The 20896-nt window shown below is 40.3% G+C and overlaps 2 protein-coding genes and 1 pseudogene across 4 annotated transcripts; 2 read left to right on the top strand and 1 right to left on the bottom strand.

The window, feature by feature from the left end:
- The first annotated feature begins 660 nt into the window (after positions 1 to 660).
- LOC149019941 (transcription factor TCP20 pseudogene) lies at positions 661 to 6418 on the top strand (annotated as a pseudogene). Its single transcript, XR_016172128.1, has 2 exons — positions 661 to 2249; positions 2351 to 6418. The product of XR_016172128.1 is annotated as a transcription factor TCP20 pseudogene (transcript).
- Positions 6419 to 8630: 2212 nt separating this feature from the next.
- LOC149019940 (ACT domain-containing protein ACR4-like) lies at positions 8631 to 12778 on the top strand. The gene is made up of 7 exons (XM_089147935.1): positions 8631 to 9152; positions 9301 to 9346; positions 9534 to 9648; positions 9767 to 9831; positions 10338 to 10934; positions 11528 to 11632; positions 11773 to 12778. The coding sequence occupies exons 1-7, from the start codon at positions 9079 to 9081 to the stop codon at positions 12115 to 12117; spliced, it is 1347 nt and encodes a 448-aa protein (XP_089004061.1). The 5' UTR covers positions 8631 to 9078; the 3' UTR covers positions 12118 to 12778.
- Positions 12779 to 13562: 784 nt separating this feature from the next.
- LOC149019939 (photosynthetic NDH subunit of lumenal location 5, chloroplastic-like) lies at positions 13563 to 19442 on the bottom strand. Of its 2 annotated transcripts, XM_089147937.1 has the most exons (8): positions 19064 to 19442; positions 18744 to 18977; positions 18358 to 18508; positions 18150 to 18238; positions 15242 to 15296; positions 14450 to 14535; positions 14164 to 14338; positions 13563 to 14087 (listed from the first exon to the last, which is right to left on the bottom strand). In XM_089147937.1, the coding sequence occupies exons 1-7, from the start codon at positions 19088 to 19090 to the stop codon at positions 14186 to 14188; spliced, it is 795 nt and encodes a 264-aa protein (XP_089004063.1). In that variant the 5' UTR covers positions 19091 to 19442; the 3' UTR covers positions 13563 to 14087; positions 14164 to 14185. The 2 variants fall into 2 exon arrangements, with proteins under 2 accessions (XP_089004063.1, XP_089004062.1); XM_089147936.1 differs by having other exon boundaries at positions 13576 to 14338; positions 19064 to 19441.
- Positions 19443 to 20896: the final 1454 nt, after the last annotated feature.

Here is a 20896-nt window from a genome sequence, read left to right as displayed (position 1 = left end):
CTAATTTTGGTGCACTTGCCAATCAAAATTTCAATTCTTCCCTTGGATCTTGCCTATTAGTGATACAAACTAAAGGGGTTGGGCCTTGGGCATCGACTAGACTAATTTAGTCCCTCCATGCATAAAATGAGTATTGATCATTTTCTCATAGGACTAAGTACATACTGCTCTTCCAATAGTTTTTCACCACACAATAAGTGTTAATACTTATATTTAAATAATGATAAAATAATTCGAAATTGAAACTCAATGAATATACATGAACTCTACCCCTGTTAATGTGATGGGAAAGCATTCAAAAAAAGCAATATATGCTCTGAATGAATGAAGAGGTGATCCAGACTCGCATAAAAAAACCCTACCTGCGGCCCTTCTGTTTTTGGGCAAAATCTTAATTTTCCATTTCCGGGGATCATAGCCTCATAGGGGAAAAAGGTAGAGAAGAAATCCCAATTATCCATTTATTAATTATATTGAGCGCGCCTGACCGCCGAGTGGGTCTTGGATTCTTGATAGGGTGCCACGTGGGCCATTGAGTAAACTTGAGTTCCTTCGAAGTTAGTCATTCATGTTTCATTCATTAGATTAGACTGGCATTTGCAATAATAGTATCCATTCCATTTATTTAATCTTCAAGAGAGGAAGAGCAAGAGGAAGAGGAAGAGGAAGAGGAAGAGGAGTGAAATGATGACAAAGAGAGAAACCCATCTACAAGTACGAATATGGGTGTTGGTGTTGGTGTGAAATCTATAGATATGGAGTGAGTGTCTGAACTCCCACTCCTACTCTCAACTCTCAACTCTCAAGTGCGGGATTGGCGGTTAAAGACTAATGAGGCCATCAAGTCAAGGTAATCCATCCATCCATCAATTACGTACAGTGAAAAAGAGATATGAACATGAAACACGGATGGATCAAGACTCCCACTCACACTGAGACAGTAAATTGGTCCCTGCGTGTAAATTTTGAAAGGAGAATGGGAATCTGGAATTTCGTCTCTTTCCCTTCTCTCTTTTGAACAACAAGATAGATCTTTTCCAGAAACAGTGGAAACCAAACAAAGGGTAAGGCCTTAGGCCTATTCAGATCACCTTCACCTTCTTCAATCAAAGAGGCCCCTTTCCCTCCCTCTTGTCATGGATCCCAAGGGTTCCAAGCAGCCTTCCGAGGTGCCCAATTTCCTGAGCTTGCCGCAGTCAGACATAGGCGGTGATAATAAACCCGCAGAAATCAAGGATTTCCAGATTGTAGTTGCGGAAAAAGATGAGGGAAAGAAGCAATTAGCACCTAAGAGAAGCTCAAACAAGGACAGACACACCAAGGTCGATGGAAGAGGAAGAAGGATAAGGATGCCAGCTCTGTGTGCTGCAAGGATTTTCCAGTTGACGAGAGAATTGGGTCACAAATCTGACGGCGAAACCATACAGTGGTTGTTACAGCAAGCTGAGCCGTCGATCATCGCTGCCACTGGTACAGGAACGGTTCCTGCCTCGGCACTTGCTGCTGCGGGTGGCTCTGTTTCTCAACAGGGTTCCTCTGTTTCCGCCGGATTGCATTCGAAGATCGACGAGTTGGGTAGGACCAATTGGGCGTTGGTTGGGGGTAATTTGGGCAGATCTCATGTGGGCACACCAGGGTTATGGCCCTCTGTCAGCGGCTTCAGTACCGGTTTTGTTCATTCTTCTGGTCCTTCTGCATCAAATTTGCCCACTGAAAGCTCGAATTACTTGCCCAGAATTGGGTTCCATGGGTTTGAACTTCCGGGTTCCACTTTGGGTCCAATGAATTTCAGCTCACTTCTAAGTGGGAACGCGCAGCAACTTCCGGGATTAGAGCTTGGGCTTTCTCAAGATGGTCATTTTGGGGTTTTAAACCCTCAAGCTTTGAATCAGTTTTACCAGCAGCAGATGGGACAGGCTCGAGGTGGGTCTAGCCCCATGCACCAGCAGCAACAGCACCCACAGCAGCAACAACCTCCTGCCGAAGATGATTCTCAAGGATCAGGACATTAGATCAATAACTAGTGATAGTTAGACAGTCTTTAGTAGAGAATTTGAAGGAACAGAGAGAAGTAACACCACTGAGAAATTTTCGTTTCTCTGACGGTTTATTTGCTGCTTGCATGCAACAGTGGAGAGAATAAAATGTGAGAGTTCGATGTTTTATGGAGTTGGATCGTAGAGACTGGATTTTGTTTACTGAGTCCACTCCTTTTCTCTCCACAGTTCCATCCAGGTTTCCAAATACAGGTGCTTTCTTGGTTCTCCATCCTTTCTCCACAATTCATGTCAAATAACTCTTCTTCTCTTTTGGAAGACTGATAATTGTAATGCTGTTGCTTCTGGATCAGATAGTGCACCTGAAGTGAGACGTCGCAGAGCTGCGTAGCTGGGGGCGGGTGGAGTTGATTTCTTGGTTTTTTTCAAGGTGTGTTTTCTTAGTATAAGCAGTCTTCAGTCATTTGTCCTTATTAGGTTTGGACCCGGAATGATGGTCAGTTTTGTATGAGGAATTACAGTCATTTGTTTTTCTTTTCTTCTTCCGAAGCATGAGGTTTCTGTTAGATCTAGTACACATACTTGGTGATTTCAATTATTATTCTATTTTCAATGTTTGGTAAGTGAAGATGTTGCTTACCACAGTTTGATTGTGCAATCATTTAGCATGCAACCTCTCTGCTTATAATTCAGGTCACATTTAGCACTTGCAGAAGCGCTAGTTCAGATCGGCAGTCGCATATTCCTGTATGAATTATAAGTTCTAAATCGGATTGATTTATTGTCAAATGCAACTCTTTTTCTGACGTTTGTGACTAAAACCTATCTCTGGCTTCTGCATTTGGGCTTTCAGTATTTCTGGCGAATTTGACTAGTGACTCATTGTAAAACTTAAGGGTGCTACTGTTACTTCTTCGCTATGGTTTTTTCCAGATCAAATATTTGTATTAATGTGAGGCACTCTATTTCTCTACTGACAGTGCTGTAGGTTCTTTTTACTGAACTGGTGTCACAAGATGAAGTAAGTGCCTATGGATAACACAATACAGGACGATATTGCCATAGTCTTGACTCTATACAGTTTGCTTAGATTTTCAGAAAAATAACATCATATTACCAAATCCATCTCTTGTTATACCTCCCTGTTAAAACCATGAATAATTTATAATGAAGTAGGTAGATATGTGTGCTCTAATCGTGGGATTATTTATTTTCATTTTTTGTGTCACTCAAACATTAGAGCTTCAAGAACTTTAGTTCTTCTGCAGTTGTTCGAACTAAAAACAAGCATTTTTTTTTCAGACTAAAGTGAAGTAGTTTGTATTGAGAAAGAAGTATTCCATTATAGAAATAGTTGAATGGACAGAAAGTGAGTTTCTCGGACAGATAGTCTAAGCAGATAAATTATGGGTGGCTAATGTTTAAGAGAAGTTCTCACTCTGAGACTGTTATGCAAACACCCAGAAACATTGAAGACACACAAAACAGAGCAGACATGACACAGATTTAATGTGGTTCATGCCTAATATGATTGTGTTACATCCATGGGTGAACTTGGAAATGAGTCAACCAAGTTTGCAACAAGAACTCTAACTAGAAACCCCTAACTCAAGAGAACCTCCAAATCTAGCTTCTTGTCTCTCACATGACAAGACAATAAAACAAAGAAATACTCCTACAAATAGGGTAGATCTGCCAGGCCGAGTTGTATCAGTGATGGGCCTTTTGCTTGAGGCTATTGGCTGAAGCCCTCTCTGCTACCAAAAATGTTGGAGCAGAGCAAACTTTGAAATTGTACAAGGAATTCAAAACACACATAAGAGAGGTAGATATCTAAAATTGAACCACACATAATCACATCTAAAATTTTCTCTGAGACCTTAGTAATCCTCTCTAGGGGTCCAATCCTCTAGCATGCACAGTGAATGTTATTAAGAATCTATCTGGGTTGATTTCTCATTGCCTGCCATGTTCTTGAGTGTCAATACAGTGGATTTGACCAGATCAAATGCGGGTTGTAAACAGTAGCATTACCTGGTTGCTATATTATTATGATCAAGTCATTTTCCTTCTTACATTTGAAATATCTTATAACCTACCAAAACGAATTTTCAACTAATCTGCTTGTCTTCTGGTCACTTCTTTCTCATGTCCTGGACATTATAACTGCTTTCTGTTGCACACATCACTAACACTGTCCCCAGTATAAGAGGCTTACAATTTCTGTAAGTGCCAAGGTTTGTAACGGGTGCCTTAATATATAAGGTACTAAGCTTTTCAATGTGAATATTTTGGATAACCCTAAAATGCTTTGTACTAGCCTATATATAGGATAGTGCAGCTCCTTAGAGCTTCTTTTGAAGAAGTTTTAACATTTTATCAGGCTGCCACTTGTAGTTAGGTTTGGTGTTTTAGTTCAGAATATTAATTGTCTGCCTTTCAGACAATAAGGAGATGCATAGCTGCTGGCTCTGGAAGGAGATTCTAACTAACATGACATAGTGAGCATCTTCTGACCATAAAAGTAGAAAAAATGATATTCACGTCTGCCAACTTTGAGTCTGGGGAAAAATCCAGAATGTTGATTGCTGCCTACAGGGTAATGCCATGTTTTGTGTACATCTACTATTGTGGGTAGTGTCGTATATTTTGTATCTCTACTACTGCTAGTTATTTGACAACAACAACAACACAAGAAGCATTGTCCCAACTATGGGGTCAGTTACATGGATTCTTGTATTCCAATAACTCCGTTTGAAACCATGCTAGATACAGCTATGGTTAGTCATTTGAACTCTGTGAAAGTTTAGTTTCTACCATAAGGCAGTTAGCTAGCAGTACTGGACCCCTGGTACCTCCGGTATTGGTCTCAGCCAAGAGGCCCAATACCAACATGGATTCCCACAGTGGGCCGGATTGGGTCTTTTGCCCTCTCCGGTCTAGTATCGGCGATGCCATTAATGGAGTATGGCTGCTCAACCCATGGGCCTCATTATGGGCTAAATTCCAAACTGAATGGGTCTCAGTCAAAGTCCATGCTGTTGAGTGGGCTTATTCATCGTTATGCCCTTGCCAATTTGCCATTCCCCTTCCTGGTGTTAAGACTAATCTTTAACAATTTTGATTTGAACAAAATACTTAGTTCCAAATTGAATCAAACTAACCAAGAACACAGTGTCAGATCAGGAATAGCTGATCTATTATTTTCTCTCATCTCACCTCCTGTGTTTGGGCTTTGGGTGAACTGCCGAAGAAAATAATTCTCTGTGCCAAAGCATGCAAGGCTAATGAAAGCACACCACGAAAGACAGATCTAGCTTTCTTGGTGATGGAATAGTTTCTTATATTATGTCATGGTGGTTCGCTTTTTTATGTATATTTTTATTTTTATTTGAGGGTTTCGTTTTTGGTTTCGTTTTCTCAAAGTTTGGAATGTCTGTCGGGGATATGAAGTGATGCATGCACTCAGGCGGAAGCAAGCGCCCCTAGTAATCTAGTATCAATATTTTAGGCTTTTAACCGAAAGAAAATTATATTTTAGGCTGTAACTGGGGTATAAGAAAAATGGATATATATTATATAATAACCTATACAATATTACTAGAAATTTTAGGATTAGGACAGAAAATGTAATAAAAAAATTTGTCAACGACAAGTTGCTTCTGCAAAATTTTTTTGAGTCAACTATTCTGATTTAATGTATAAATTTTTGTTGTCAGCTACATGTACTATTTCTTAAAATTCATTATTTTTTCCTTCTATTAGGTTTATTCCCTTTTCCAATAGAAATTACTTTTACTTATACGCGTTCGTTAGAAGAGAGTAGCACGGGTCTTCTCGCATTGGTTAAGGATCCACCTATCTATTAAAAAGATTAAAAAAAGGGAAAAAGGTGCTATGCATACATAACAACAAAACGCTAGATTGTGGTGGTATAATAATATTTGATATCTTATTTTACCTTAAAGGTTTTCAATGGTGTATAAAGTAATGATTACACATAAAAAAATGTAGAAATGATTGACTTTAAAAATTGTTTTTATAATTTTGCAATTTTGAGAAAAGATTGAAGAATAATATCAGTACTATGTACAAAGTCAAATAAATCTCAACTTGTGCAACATGATTTATGGATATAAATACAAAAAATATTTTAGGACTCATTAGGAAAAGAAAAAAAGAAAGAAAAAAAAGTATACTGAGCTATCGAAACCATTGAATTCAGGTTAAAGGGGAAATTATTGAATTCAAAAAACAAACGCAAAAGCCAGACATGCTTTGGGACAATTTTGATTATTTGTCAATGAGTATTGGTTTTAACATCTAGGAGGAATATCCACTCGTAAATGTTACACATTGTTGGTGCAAGAAATATGACCTTGACCACATGGTTATCTCCTGATCCAGCCCCTATTCTAGAGACAAAAGAAAGTGAAAGTGGGCCGCCTTTGAGGACGGGAAGCCACTTCCGACAATCGAGTTAGTCCAAGCCAATAAATCAAAGACTCCATTGAAAAGTAAAGAGCCCCAAGAGATGATGAAGATCATGCTCTTGAAGGGTTAGAAAGCGAATGAGAGATGGCTGGAGTGTGTAAAGTTTACCTCATTCGTCTATAATGAGAGATTATATTAAAGATTCATACCCCAAGAGGTAGTGGACCTTGTAGCCTTTGCATGATCAATTATGGAGATGGAAGGTGGAGATGGCTTCTGCGGTTTAGGGGTCCAAGACACGGCCAAGAAAGTCACCTCAACCGTTTGGAGGGTCACATTTGAGGGTTACGTCTCAATCGCACCCTTTTGTGCGGCATGCTGGAGACTCACGAATAAGAGCCGATGATGCTGCCATCTCTGGGCTCAAGGAGATCTCTGAATGTGTAAGACCGCCTGACACAGGCAACTAGCTGTAGAGGAATTGGGTCTACATAAGGTGGTTTTTGCCACGTAGACCATTCTCGCCCTATCGCGGATTAGGATCCGACTAGTGCTCTTGAGTCACTTCTCGGCAAGAGAACCCTTAGGGTGATGTTCAGTCGAGGAAAGCCCAGGCCTAGTAGGCGATTATGGGCTGGCCCAGAAACCAGTCCTTTGGGCCGTTGGAAGTACCACGATAACACACACAAACAAAAGTATGGCCTCGTTGAATTGGATTGAAAATGAAACCTAAACACTCAACCAAATGAAGCAATCGTGCTTATTCACGCACCTATGCACTGCTTTGTTTTATGTCATTAATTAATTAAGAGGATTTGTTTAAAAAAATTAATTAAGAGGAGAAAATTAGACTTAGACCTGAGAAACGGGATAGGAATGCTACGCAGTTGAAGAAGGCCAAGAATTTGAAGAAAAAGAAAGAAGAAAAAAAAAAGGCGAGAAGAGATCCATAATAAATGGATCATCATCATCATCGATTCACTCCGATGACGAATGTAGATGATCAACGTGGCTCAGAAGCTTGGGAGTCTAATCAGAACATGTCAACGGCTGTTGGTAGCCGTCCATCTGACATGTAAGAAAATGAATAAATAGATAAACAAAAGGGACACGGACCCCGGGCCGGCACGCGGAAGCGAAGGCCCGGGCAAGAAAGACAAAAAGGACAAGACGAAACGAGTAAAATGGAAAACCCACAATATGAACAAAAACCCCCAATCCAGGGCAAAAAAAGAAAAAGAAAAGAGCTATGCGCCGCCAAAGACAACACGGGAGCAAAAACACACCCCCACCCCACACCGAAACCCCCAACAAAGCAAGGCCGAGAAGGGACAGAAGACAGAAAGAAGAGAAGGCAAGGAGGAAAAGAAAAAAAAACAAAAAAACAGAGCACGGAGAACGGACAGAAGAAAACGCCAGGAAAACAAGAAAGACGGCAACCAGGAAACCCAAAGAACGAGAAAAAGAAGGGGGAGACGGCGGCCGGGGCGGGGGGGGGCGGCGGGGCGGGGCGACAACCAACCACGGAAGGCAAGGAAAGAGACAACCAGACGGGGACGGGAGAAACAACAAAGAACAAGGAGGGAGAAAAAAAGGAAGAAGAAAAGAGAAGGGGGGGGGGGGGGGGCCGGGAAAGTTTTGAAAAAAACTATAAAAAAAAACAAAAAGAAAAAAAGGGCAAAAACGAACGGCGCCCGGAACCTTCGTGATTACCCAACTAATAAACATCAACCACTCCGACTAGGATTATATGTATATACTAATATATTACACTGATGCCGATGATGTTGGGGATGATGATGGTATGGGGATCGATGCCAGATGATGATGATATGATGATGCTCATTACCCAAAATGGACGGCCACGCTAAAACTAAATCCCCAGCAATTCAAGACGTGCAATGTGATGTTTAAATGACGTAATTAACTAATTATCCAAACTACCCTCGAAGTCTCAAACTTATGTTTGTAAATTGTAATTGTATCCCGTACTGATCCAAAACTTGTTCGTTTCGGCGGGAGTTACGATTAAGATAAACTGCGTTCATCCAACGGCTGAGACACCGCTTTGGACACGTCAGCACATTTCTAGACGACGTGCATCTCGACAACCCAGCCGAGTCGAGATGACGCGCACTGCTAAAAGAGTCAAGCCAACCTTCGAAGTTTCGAACAACGGCTTTTCGCTTCCTGCTGGGGTTGGATGAACGTTTCGGTGTGGAGTGTGGACCCTAACTTCTCCCGTTCTCCGCTGTCGCACACCACTCCTCTCCTCTCCTCTCCTCTCCTCTGTGGTTGGAATTCTCTTTTATTTATTTATAGCAGAATCATTGAAAGAGAGCAGTCTTCGAATCCTCTTTGGTTAATCTGAGTATATCTCCATTTTTATTTTTATTTTTCCTTTGTTAGATTCTCAGATCTCAATCTTCTCGGAAAGCCTAAACACACCCCAACACTGTGAAGTCTCCACCCGATCCTTTAATGCTCAATTGCTCAATCAAGAGCCACAGCTCCTTCGCATCGGCACTGGACTCCCAGAACGACCAACAAATTCATTTATATCTGGACAAACATATACAAGAAAGCCTTCCCTCTCATCCTGTTTCTTTCTCTCTTGTGAGTTCTGGGTTTAATTTGGAAATCGTCCATGGATTGTTGGTATGCTTCTCTCGACGTTGACAATGAATTTGAGAAACTTATGTTTCGCATGAACCCTCCAAGGTTTGCCCCTTTCTTGGTGTTTCTAATTTCTTATTTCGTCATGCCTTGGCTTTTCTTCATTCTTTTAATGTTTCAACAGCTTCGATATCTATCCCCAGTTGGGTTTTTTCTTGTAAACCGTTTCTAATTTTAAACATGGAAATTGCAGGGTCACTGTTGATAATGCTTCAAACCCCAAGGCAACTTTAGTCGAGGTAGGTTGATATTAACCATGCCTCCTGCAATTCCTTTTCGTTTGTTCTTGGAATATCGGTTTTAAATTGACTTGTTAGGATAACCAAGGATTTTTATCCTCCCCGTCCTTGGGATTTTGTGTTCTTCTTGCGATGTATTTTTTTCCTTTTAACTTCCGTTTGATGGGAAAAAAATTTACACTCTCAGGTGGTCAGTGCTAAAAAGCATGGGAGCTTGTTAGAGGTAGTTCAGGCTCTAACTGATTTGAATTTAACAATCAGCAGGGCTTACATTTCTTCAGATGGTGCATGGTTTATGGATGGTGAGATTCCCCCTCTTCTTTCCTTTTCCCCTTTTCCCTCTTCTCTCGCAAACAACTCTTCATCTTTTTGTTTTACTTATTTAATTATAATTTATGCTTGTATCGTTGTTTCTTGCAGTACTCCATGTTGTAGATCAATTTGGAAATAAGCTGTCAGATATTGATATCAACCACATTGAACAGGTAGATCCATGAAAAGTATTCCTTTCTTCATTTTTTGCAACTTGTCTTAATTAGGTAATTGGATTCTTACAAGAAATATAAACAAATGGAATCAGGTAGCCATTAAAATTTCTCAATAAAAGATCATATCCCCCGAATACTGTTCATACATCACAGATGAGGAATTAACCTAATTGCTTCCTATTCTGCCTTCTAATTGTTTGATTTGCGAGCACTCATCCTATGGTCATGCCTTGCTTCACAAAGGACTGATGTTCCACCCTCCCCTTCACAAGAAAATAAAAACCATAACTTGCAGGTGGAATCTTGATTTCTATTCATGATTTGCTATGACACCTTGTCCGTCAATGACTTAATGTCTTAATCCATCCCCCCCCCCCCCCCCTTCACTCTTCAGATAATATATAAATAAGTTGGCAGGAAAGCATTGTCTACCAGAAAGCTAAGCTTACTGTAAAACAAGAGAATTGTAAGCGTTCTGATGGTTACCATTTGATTTGTGACAGTCGTTGGGACCAAGAGCTCGAAGCTTCCGATCCTTGAGAAGGTCTGTGGGTGTTCAGGCTGCTACAGAACACACAAGTATTGAATTGACTGGCAGAGACCGACCAGGCTTGCTGTCAGAAATTTTTGCTGTTCTTGCTGACCTCAAATGCAACGTTGTGGCTTCCGAAGTCTGGACCCATAATTCAAGGATGGCATCCGTAGTCTACATCACGGATGAAGAAACCGGTTTGCCAATTGATTGTCCAGAACACCTTGCTAAGATCAAACAACTTCTCCTTTATGTGCTTAAAGGGGATAGAGAGCGCAGTGCAAGTACCGTTGTCTCTGTGGGTGGAACTCACACGGAACGGAGGCTTCATCAGATGATGTATGCTGACCGTGATTATGATAGGGACGAAGATGAGCCCATGACTACCTATAACCAGAGCAAACCTTTAGTGACGGTGGAAAATTATGAAGAGAAGGGGTATACAGTTGTGAACTTGAGGTCCAAGGACCGCTCCAAGCTACTTTTTGATACTCTGTGCACTTTAACAGATATGCAGTATGTGGTATTTCATGCTACTGTCATTGCAGAAGGACCAGAAGCTTATCAGGTTTTCTTCATTCACTTTTTTTAATAGAATAGTATATGCCGAATTTAGTGTATCCCGAGAATCTTACACTTAGGCAGCTTAATTGGAACTTCAATTTTGTGCACAAAGTAGACTCCTGGTCTCTAGATCATGTATCAAAATTCAACCCAAAAGAGTTTACTGCAAAGAGCTTTGAAAAGCTACAATTATGTGAGACTAAATAGCAGTGGTGGGAGTACTGACAAAGCTCATGAATATACTTGGGGATGCATGCCAATATCAGGACAGGCGGCAGGGAAGGCTGACAGAAGCAGCCTGCCTAAAGTTTAGTTTTGCCATGCTGAGTTTCATTGACCCATTTAGCGTAGAATATAGAATACTGATCACCTTATGTATCTTAAAAAGAAAAATGTCCAAGGCTACCCTAACTGAACTCAATCTTGGATGAATGGAATATTCTTTTGACTCCAAGTTAGTTTGTATACCTCAAATCTCCTAGGTCTAGTTATCTACAATCCTATTCAGTTTGTGTTTTAATTAGCTACCTTACCCCCATCTTCATTTCTCAATGCAACAGTTATGTCTGATGCTCAACTTTTTTCTCCCTCTCATAGGAATTTTTTATCAGGCACAAGGATGGGTATCCTGTCAATTCAGAAGCGGAGAGGCAACGGTTAATCCATTGCTTGGAGGCAGCTATCAGAAGGCGAACTTCAGAGGTACGAACCTAGGATATACCGAGTTGCACTCTGTTTTTCATCCAGTAAAATCACACCTGTTTTATTTTTCTTTCTACTTCTACGATGATGGAAGAATTTCTGAACCATGTTGATGTTCTGGTATTATAATTGTAATCCAGGGAATAAGGCTAGAACTCTGCAGTGAAGATCGTGTTGGACTTTTATCTGATGTAACCCGCATATTTAGAGAAAATGGACTTGCCGTGATTCGGGCAGAAGTCACAACCAGAGGATCCCAAGCGGTTAATGTGTTCTATGTGACGGATGCATCTGGGTATCCGGTCAAGAGTGAAACCATTGAGGCAGTAAGGAACGAGATTGGGCAGACAATACTCCATGTGAAAGACGATCTATATTCAAAATCTGCTTCACGGGAGAATGCTAGATTTTCCCTTGGTACTCTCTTCCGAACTAGATCAGAAAAATTCCTGTATAACCTGGGCCTAAGAAAATCATTCTCATAGAAGCGACAATAGATCAATCAAGCACACTCTTGTCCAAATGTCTGTAAACCAGCAAGTCAATAGAATGAGAGCCTTGGAAGCCAGGGTCTCCTCTCCAACAACATAGGTACTTGAAGCTCCCTTGTATAATTCACCTGTACTGTACAGCTTCTCTTTTGTCCACAATAGAATGTATATACATGTATAGCAATTTTCCTACCATTGGTGTTGACCACATCATACTGATTCCCTTTAATAGGGTTTCTGCTTTCTGCTCCTCCGGAATGCGCCACAACTAGGCACTAGACCAAATTTAGAACCGGATAATTACTCTCAATGAAATTTTGGAATACCTCCAGTGGTTAATTAAAAAACTTTTCTGAACTTCATCAGCATCTGGGGACCTTGCACGTTTGCATGTTGGACTCTAGAATAGAATAAGCGACAAGTCAAGGTTTGAATCCCAGAATGGTTTAATCGGCTCAGTTTGGATCGGATCCATCTTTGTCTGAAGACACAATCCTAGCAATAATAGTTGTTGGAAAACACAGACGGCGGCGAAGGGATAACCGGATAACCTCCTTCAGCCAGCTAGTGGGTAATAGCCAAACCATCACCGTCTCTAGTGATAGGGCCTCCCTGGCGGGGAGAACTTGCCACCATGTTGGCATCTCACGGAGCAAAAGAAAACTAGCATGAAAGTAGTAGCCTCTTGCGATTTTGCAACACATTGATAACGACGGTTCGACAATCAGACTCGACTTCAATATCGTTAAGGCCCATTCCCAACGCCTCCAGAAGCCCTTGTTGACGAAGTGATTCCTAATGGACTTAGCCATTACAGGCTCACCCCTGCAATCTCTGATTATAAAGCCCAATCAGCTCTTAGAATCCTCCTTTTTAAAAGACGCATCACTGTTTGAGTTTGTAAATTGTCTGCGATGAAATCACCAAGGTAGTTCCCCTTGCTGCACCTCAACTGTACGCATTAAGGACCTCCTGCGCTGCCCTTGTTGCCTGTACGATAACCACTTGGGGGGCACCATTGTCGTTCCCGATAATAAACTGCGTCCCAGGCACACCATAAGTACCACAAGGGGGGAATCCAATTCCAATGTCACACAAAACTGCTTCACACTGTTCCTTTCCCAAGCTCTTGAACTCCATCCATTCAAGGATCCAATGCGCCAAATTGCAGTCCCTCCTTTCATCAAATCTGAATCCCAGCCAGCACCCCGTCCACACTGCCTTTGCAAAAGGGACCGTGGATTCTTCAACAGCCTCCAACCTAGTTTGGCAAGCAATGCCTTGTTGTGAAGTGAAGCGAATAGTCCCTGAACCCCAGACCTTACGAAACAAACAGCTCTATAAAATCTACGACCTAAAAGAACTTCATTTTTGTATAATTCTATAGGCGGTGTTTTGACTCACTCATTGTGCCTGGTGGTTTAGACCCAAAAAACCCTGACGGTGACCACCATTGTAATAAACTCTTGGCCAAAGTTTAGTTTAATGCCTCTACGTGTAATGATTGATTTGAATCCTCCCGCTTTAAAAGGGTCGCAACAGATACGATGCAATATGGAGTCAATATCCGCATGGAGCTAACGTGAAAGATACAAATTCGCAAACAAAATACGGTATAATTTTTTGAAGAAAGGAAACCATGAAGAAATTATTGAAGGTTAAATCTAATGAAAAAAGATATTTGTAAAATATATAGAGAGTGTCAGTAATTATCCCTATACCTTTTTATTGAGAGAACTGAACCGGCAAACCCTGCATTTTGGTCATTGTAGGCTACTTTGGACGGATCCGGCCAATCTGGAACCGTGTAAGCCTAGATCATCACGAACCATAACACAAGTCTGATTATTGTGACAATCCCGAGTCTGAAAACATATCAAACACTTATATTGGGGGTCCAAATGAAGGCTCAAAGCCAGCATTCTATCGGGGAAAAACCAGGAAGGGTGGCTTCATTCAGAGTACTACATCAAAAACAAAACTGGGTTATTGAATACCAAACATTAGAAAAGGCTCCTACATCCAACAGCAGGAGAGCACCTTCATGATTGGGTGTGGAATCTTAGACTACTGGAAGTTCACCACAGTCACTTATCACCACCTTCATTCTTGGTCGGTCCCCTCTATCAGTATCTTGCGACTCGATCAACTTTACAATGTCAATGCCTTCCAAAACCTGCCCGAGCACAACATGCCTCTGATCCAACCATGGTGTCTGCACCATACCAAATTGACAATCATATCAACAGTTTTCAGCAGCTCCACGCATATAAACACTTTATAACTGTGCCATCGAGAAATTGAACTTGGGAAGGGGAGAACCTACCTTAACAGTGCAAATGAAAAACTGACTTCCATTGGTATTTGGCCCTGCATTTGCCATACTGACAACTCCCGGTCCAACATGAGACACTGTTGAAATTCTACAGTTCAGGTATATTTCTACCTAACTAATAAATAAGTAATTATATCTGCTATTATTTTATTTTTACTTTTTTTTCTGTTGGAAAATGAATATATCTGCATTTATAAGGGGTTTGGGGTTTTTTTTTTTTTGGGGCGGTGGGGGGGGGGGGAGGGGAGATGGAACAATGTGCCATCCACTTTGGTGATGGTGGATCATACGGTGAATGGATCACAACCAGATATCTGGATCTTTCAGAACAAACCAACCAATAGTTTCCAATTCAGAAGAAGGTTTTAAAGACCAGTCTCACATCAGTTGTATCAGCTGTCTAAACCATGGATTGGCAACTGATCGAACTGACATCACAAAAGAAAAGGAGGGGGGGGGGGGGGGCATAATAATAATAAAAAAAAATAAAAAAAAGCCCACTTATCACTTCAAAGCCAAGTATAACTCAGCTTCATTGGCTGACTTAATTTGGTGTCAGCCAGGACAGGGATTTCCAATCCCTAAATCCTTGAATAGGACCGCTGGAGGTTCTCTCTATGCTCGATCCATCCAAACAATTGAAATTTGAACTAGAAAGTTCTTTTGTATCTTTGGATGACTGGTACCTAATCCCCAGGTGGGATGCCACACATACTATCACCATGGTAGTCTTAACAGTCTTTGTTACTTTTGGAGGGAACAAGGTGTTATAAATCAACTTACACTTGAAGTTCTCATCTTTAAATGTTCGACCGTAAATACTCTTGCCTCCAGTTCCCTGCAAGCAAAGACAATTCTGAGAATTAGTCAACGGAGATGCAAGGTAGCATAAGCCAAAGGCAAACTATGCTTAAAATGAATCTGCAAGACATGACATGACACAGAAGCACTCAACCATATGAAAAGTTTAACTGTGATTAGATTTTAAATATATGCTGTAAAACCTGATGGGCTAGAAAAGAAAACCACACAAAAGTCTAGAACTGAGAGAGTTTCAATTCTCTGATGGCTTTGACACTAAATGCTGTTGCTAAGCTCATCCTTTAGTGCTTCCTTGACTGCCAATAGAATTTGAAAGCTGATGTTTGGTGTCTGTATATCTCTGACTTGCGCAGAGTGCAACATTTGTAGATGTCACCAAATCCAGATCTCAAGACCAGATAGATTTGGAAGGTCAGCTGCAAAGATCTTAGTTCCAAGCTTTCCCTTCTTCCTCAACAATCTCTTGTAGATTCTCCAAAGAATATGCTCTTTCTTGTTATCTGGGGCCTCAATAGCTCTTTACTTAATCCTCCTAGGGTAGGCTTTGTCTCAATCCCCCACCCCCCCCAAAAAAAACCACTCCTTATCTCCCCTTTGTTTTTCTTTTTGTTATTCCCTTCAAGCTGTATATTTGCATCAACCCAGAAAAGAGATTCTCAAAAACTAGATGGATGGACATGACAAAAACTTGAATCTATACTATTTAAACCAAAACAAAGCACTCAAAAGATAAGGCAGTGGCTACCCAGGCCCCTAGAAATCCAGACAACTTGACAACTTTTTAGTTAATGTTTCAGAATATTTGTGAAACAGGCTTAGGTTAAGAACAAAGAAACATCCAACCCTACAAAGAATACCTATTGAATAGCAACAACATCACGGTAAAACAATGTTGACCCATACATTTGCAACTCTATTGCTCTTGAAAGAAAAAAGAAAAAAAATGATGCTGTTACATCCTCGTGAGATTGACCAATGAGTTACTGGGAAAACTATGATTCTATGATAATGATCTCATGGTTGGTAGTAAGAAGAACCAATGTGGGTCCATGCACAACAGGCATCATATTGTGTCTCGCCGTCTTAACCTACCTGCTAAAATGTGCCAACAACAGTCATTGAGCTAAATGAGAGGAAGCTGTTGGCCCCTTCAACAAAGGATTTCGAAAAAAGGAGTTAAGGGTTTAGGAGTGATGTTGGCACTGACTACTAGAGAAGACACTACACAGCAAGATATACAGCTCTCACAACCCATTAAAGAGCTTACGTCTGACTTTTCAGATGTTTTAGTGCAGGGAGGCATGCCATTGACTTATTGCCTAGTTCAATTTTGCCTAGTCACCTGAAATAGGATATTGGAAAAAGTCTCTGGACAAACTTATCAGACTTGCGAGAGTTAAGGAAATGGACAATTATGTGTCAGAAGAAAAAAAAAAGGTTATTGTATGGTGTAGAAAAGGTAAGGGAAAAGACCAGATTAATGGGCTTTTTCAAGGGTCAATTTCCACGAACTGAAGCTGAAATAGTAATGCATGAAATAAGAAGCAACAATGGAAGTACACTCCCAACACACTGAATCCTCACAGAATTAAGCAGCAAACAGAACTTCAGTGATCATAAACAAATTCATTAACAAGGGATCCCAAACTTACAGAGGCAGGGATCAGCTCAATGGCTCAAGTTTGAAGTGAAGCAAAAGCCTATAACTAAGTAGAAACTGCAAATTGAAACACTTCTCAGTCTTCTAGACTAATGTAAGCACTAATTTCTGACAACAAAACGTGACTAGAAACTAACTTTTTTTTAGGGTAATAAAATACTTTATTCATGACGTACTTCAAATGAGGCCGAGCATAGCTCTAACAACCAGTCAGAGGAACACGGCCACTCGGTTGGGCACGACACCGCGAGTGCTCTGAGCTAGAAAATCTGCTATCTGGTTAGATTTTCTAGAGATATAACTGGGCTTAAGGCCCAACAACTTTGAGGACAAATATTTAATGTCCTCCACAACAGGTTGGGCCTCAATGGAAGAATACCTCCTCAGTTACAAGAAAATTTACCAGAACTTGAGAGTCGGATTCTATCTCCACAAATTTGAAGCCTTACCCTATAGCTTACAGCAACCCATACCTGAATGCCATTGCTTCTGCTTCGAGCACAGAATTGAGCTGCAGCGGGAGCAAAATTGCCATTGATGACCTTCCCAAATGATCTCTGATTAATACTCCAGCACCCCCTTTCTTCTCTTTTTCTCTGAAAGATGGGTCCAACACTGACCCTCACTTGTTGCTAAATTGCTGATATTGTTACCCTTCTAGACGGCCACTGGGAGGGGCTGGGTAGGAACTTCTGCCCCATTTTCCCCTGAGGTTGCTTCAGGTAAATAATTTCTGCCATTGATATTCAGTTTTTCACCAACTGAAGCCAACTAAATCTAAATAACTGAGCTTAGTTCACAGTATCATTCTAGAGCTTTGTCAGTCTGTTTTTAATTTCTCATGGGTGCAAAATAGAACGAGCAAGCATAGGGCCTCAGTCGCATTAAAGTTCCCTCCACCAACTAAAGTGCTTAGTTAGAAGGTGACCTTGCGGGATCTCATAAATGGCTGTGACAATTTGGTCAGTGTTGCAACCAGTGCTTTTATGCTTGGACCTAACAAATGACCGAACCATCAGAACTGCCAATAGTCTGGGTCCATAATTTATAGTCTGGACCTTAAAATCATAAAGACATTGTAAAGTTCCAAGTTGCCTAAAGTTCCAAAGGGATCCATTCATCAATTTATATCATTTTAACACATAGAATCAGAATACATTAGACGGCTCCATTTGAAATAATAAATTAACCATGAGAAAAGAATCGTACATTTCCTTTCTCGAAATCTCCTCCTTGAATCATGAAATCCTTGATTACACGATGGAATGTGGACCCTTTGTACCCAAAACCCTTCTCCCCTGAGCAAGATTAAATACAGTGAAAACGAGAACAGGTTTCACTGAAAAATGCACAGGAAAAAGAAGAAAAAAAGGAGGAAATAGGGGGAAGTTATGCTTACGAAGAATAGAAACACTACCTGTGCATAGAGCACGGAAATTCTCAGCGGTTTGAGGAACATCATCACCAAACAATCCTATCACAATCCTCCCAGCAAGTTTACCCACTGGATTCCCGATGCTTATATCAAAATATACCCTGTGGGTGACTTTTGACTGCAATCCAATGTCCTGAAAGACCAGTACGCCAGAGAGTCACATCAACAAATTGAACTCTGAAAACGCGAATGTTGACAAATCCCAATCCATAATACAGCAATCAAATTCATATTTAAAAGACAGAAAACAACTATGGAGTTGCATACCGCCGTAACATAGTATTGATAAGTAATAGTAAATCCAGGAAAATGGAAAGATAATTTGTAATCTTAGCAAGAAATAACCAAGATCCGAGAAATGGACAAACCTGAGCTGCGGCACGGACGAAAGCAGTTCTCCTCTGCGAAGAAGGGAACAACGACGAAGAAAAAGATGTTCGCATGGGAAAAGAACCAGAAACGAAGACCGATGGCGAGGCGATATCAGTCGGTGCCGAACATTTCCGCAAAAAAGCATTTCCATAGGGGTTAATAGCCTTCAACTGCGGTATGTGTCTAGAAGCTGAAGCAGGTGAACTGGAAACTGTCGAACCCACACTAGCCTACGACATGGAAAAGAACCCTATCAATTGGGCAATGAGTTCAAAACAACACCAAAGGATGAAAGGGTTTTGAGAAGGGTTCTTACCATAGCAGTGAATGGGATTGCCGCCATTGGTGCAAATTTGAGCGTGTAATTCAAGGCACGCTCTGCCGATGTTTGATTAATAATCTGGGTTTCTGTTTTCTTGAATCGGTTTATCTGCTAGCTCTTGTTCTCCACAGTCCACACTTCCAAAGCGGTTTCAGATGGGGAAAACTGAAAAAGCATGCGAGAGAAAGAAAAACAAATTGAGATTGGTTTGTTGTTCCGCCTGTGTGGGTCTCTATTTTGTTTTTTTGGATCTTGTCTGGGTCTCTATTTTTCTACTACTCACAAGTCACAAGCAAAGTGCGAAAACTCCGGGCCTCCGGCTTGCATCTCTTAAAATGACGGATGCCTCCTCTCCCGCTGAACCTCCTAGGCTCCTACTCGAAGTGTCCGCCTAGGCCTTGGGCGAAGTCGCGAGTCATGATGGACCCCCTAGTCCCAACTCCCAAGAGACAAGTAAGTGGAAGTCCAGATAGCCAACAATCTTTTTTTGGTAAACATTTCTAAGTAAATCTCCTACCTAGTTTTCATCACCAGATATACTAATTTTTCTTTTGCTAATAAAAGAAATTTACTTAAAATTCACATGGAAAATTAAAACTTAAATTATCTATCAGAATAGGCCAACTGAGAAAAGTGAGTGAAGATAATTTGATAATTGATCTACTTCGGTATTGAACATTTGAACTACATAATATACTAATTTTCAATCACTTGAACCAAGGTTGTGTATTTGGATTTTAGTACACTTGTAAGTAGGTGGAGTCGATCGACGGTGAGCTAAATATCAAGGGTAGAGCTCTACGATTAGGGCTCTCCCGCTCCTCTTTCTTCTTCGGCAAACACGCGGTTCCAATAGATGTTTATGATTGATATTATGTTTTTGAACTTCTTGATGTGCTCTACAGTCATGTAAGTTTTTGTTTATTTTATGATCTTGATATCCTTCTTAGTGTAATGTAGGCTTCAAACTAAGCCCCAACGACATAGGCATTTGCTAACTGCCTAAAATCTATGTTTCCTCTGGTTTTGCCTTACTCTTTTTCATCAAGGATTGAACCGCATATTCTCCCAAGAAGGTGGAAATGGAATCAACTATAAACCACATTATTTACTTTTCCAAATGAATGTTGGAATTTGATATACCCAATGAAGCACTGAAATCCCAAGATTCCACTATGATGTGATCAATGACTTGATGATTAATCAATTTTCAGATATGTGTATAAAATTACTAATAGATCTACCATCGACAATGTTGGTCGGTTGGTAAAAACCAAAACTTCTCAGAGGAGAGGTCGTGATTCGATCCTACCTAATGGTATATTATGTAATATTTCCATCCCTAATATATAAAAAAAATCATTCATGTAAAGTTTAAACATTTGATAATACTTGTCAAAATTAGGTTGGATCAATTTTCAATCAAATAAACTCATCCCAAATCATATATGTAGTAGGTATTCATTAAGGTTGTTGGACATACCATAAAAGAAATAATATATGTAGGTAACCATTAGCTTTTAGGTTGTTGAATATATCATAAAGGAAATAATATATGTAGGTAACCACTAGCTATATAAGGTTGTTGGAAAGGAAATAATATTTAAAACTATAAAGTGGTGAATGAAAATGAAATTAGGTGAACACAAATAAATTTTAAAATTGTTATATTTATTAAAAATGTGAATCACATGCGGTGTTTTAAATAGTATTCCATTTTGTCTTCTTTTTTTTTTTTTTTGGCTAGTGAATTAGAATTGATTTGTTCATTAGTATATTATGCATGATTGAGAACAATAAATAATCATACAAAATCAACAACAATAA

Source organism: Hakea prostrata, chromosome 3, assembly GCF_041222555.1.
Source record: "Hakea prostrata isolate BN-2017 chromosome 3, UWA_Hpros_2, whole genome shotgun sequence".
In the NCBI taxonomy this organism is placed as follows: domain Eukaryota; kingdom Viridiplantae; phylum Streptophyta; class Magnoliopsida; order Proteales; family Proteaceae; genus Hakea; species Hakea prostrata.
The sequence above is the reverse complement of the archived record's forward strand: the minus strand, read 5'-3'. Positions and strand labels throughout refer to the sequence as shown.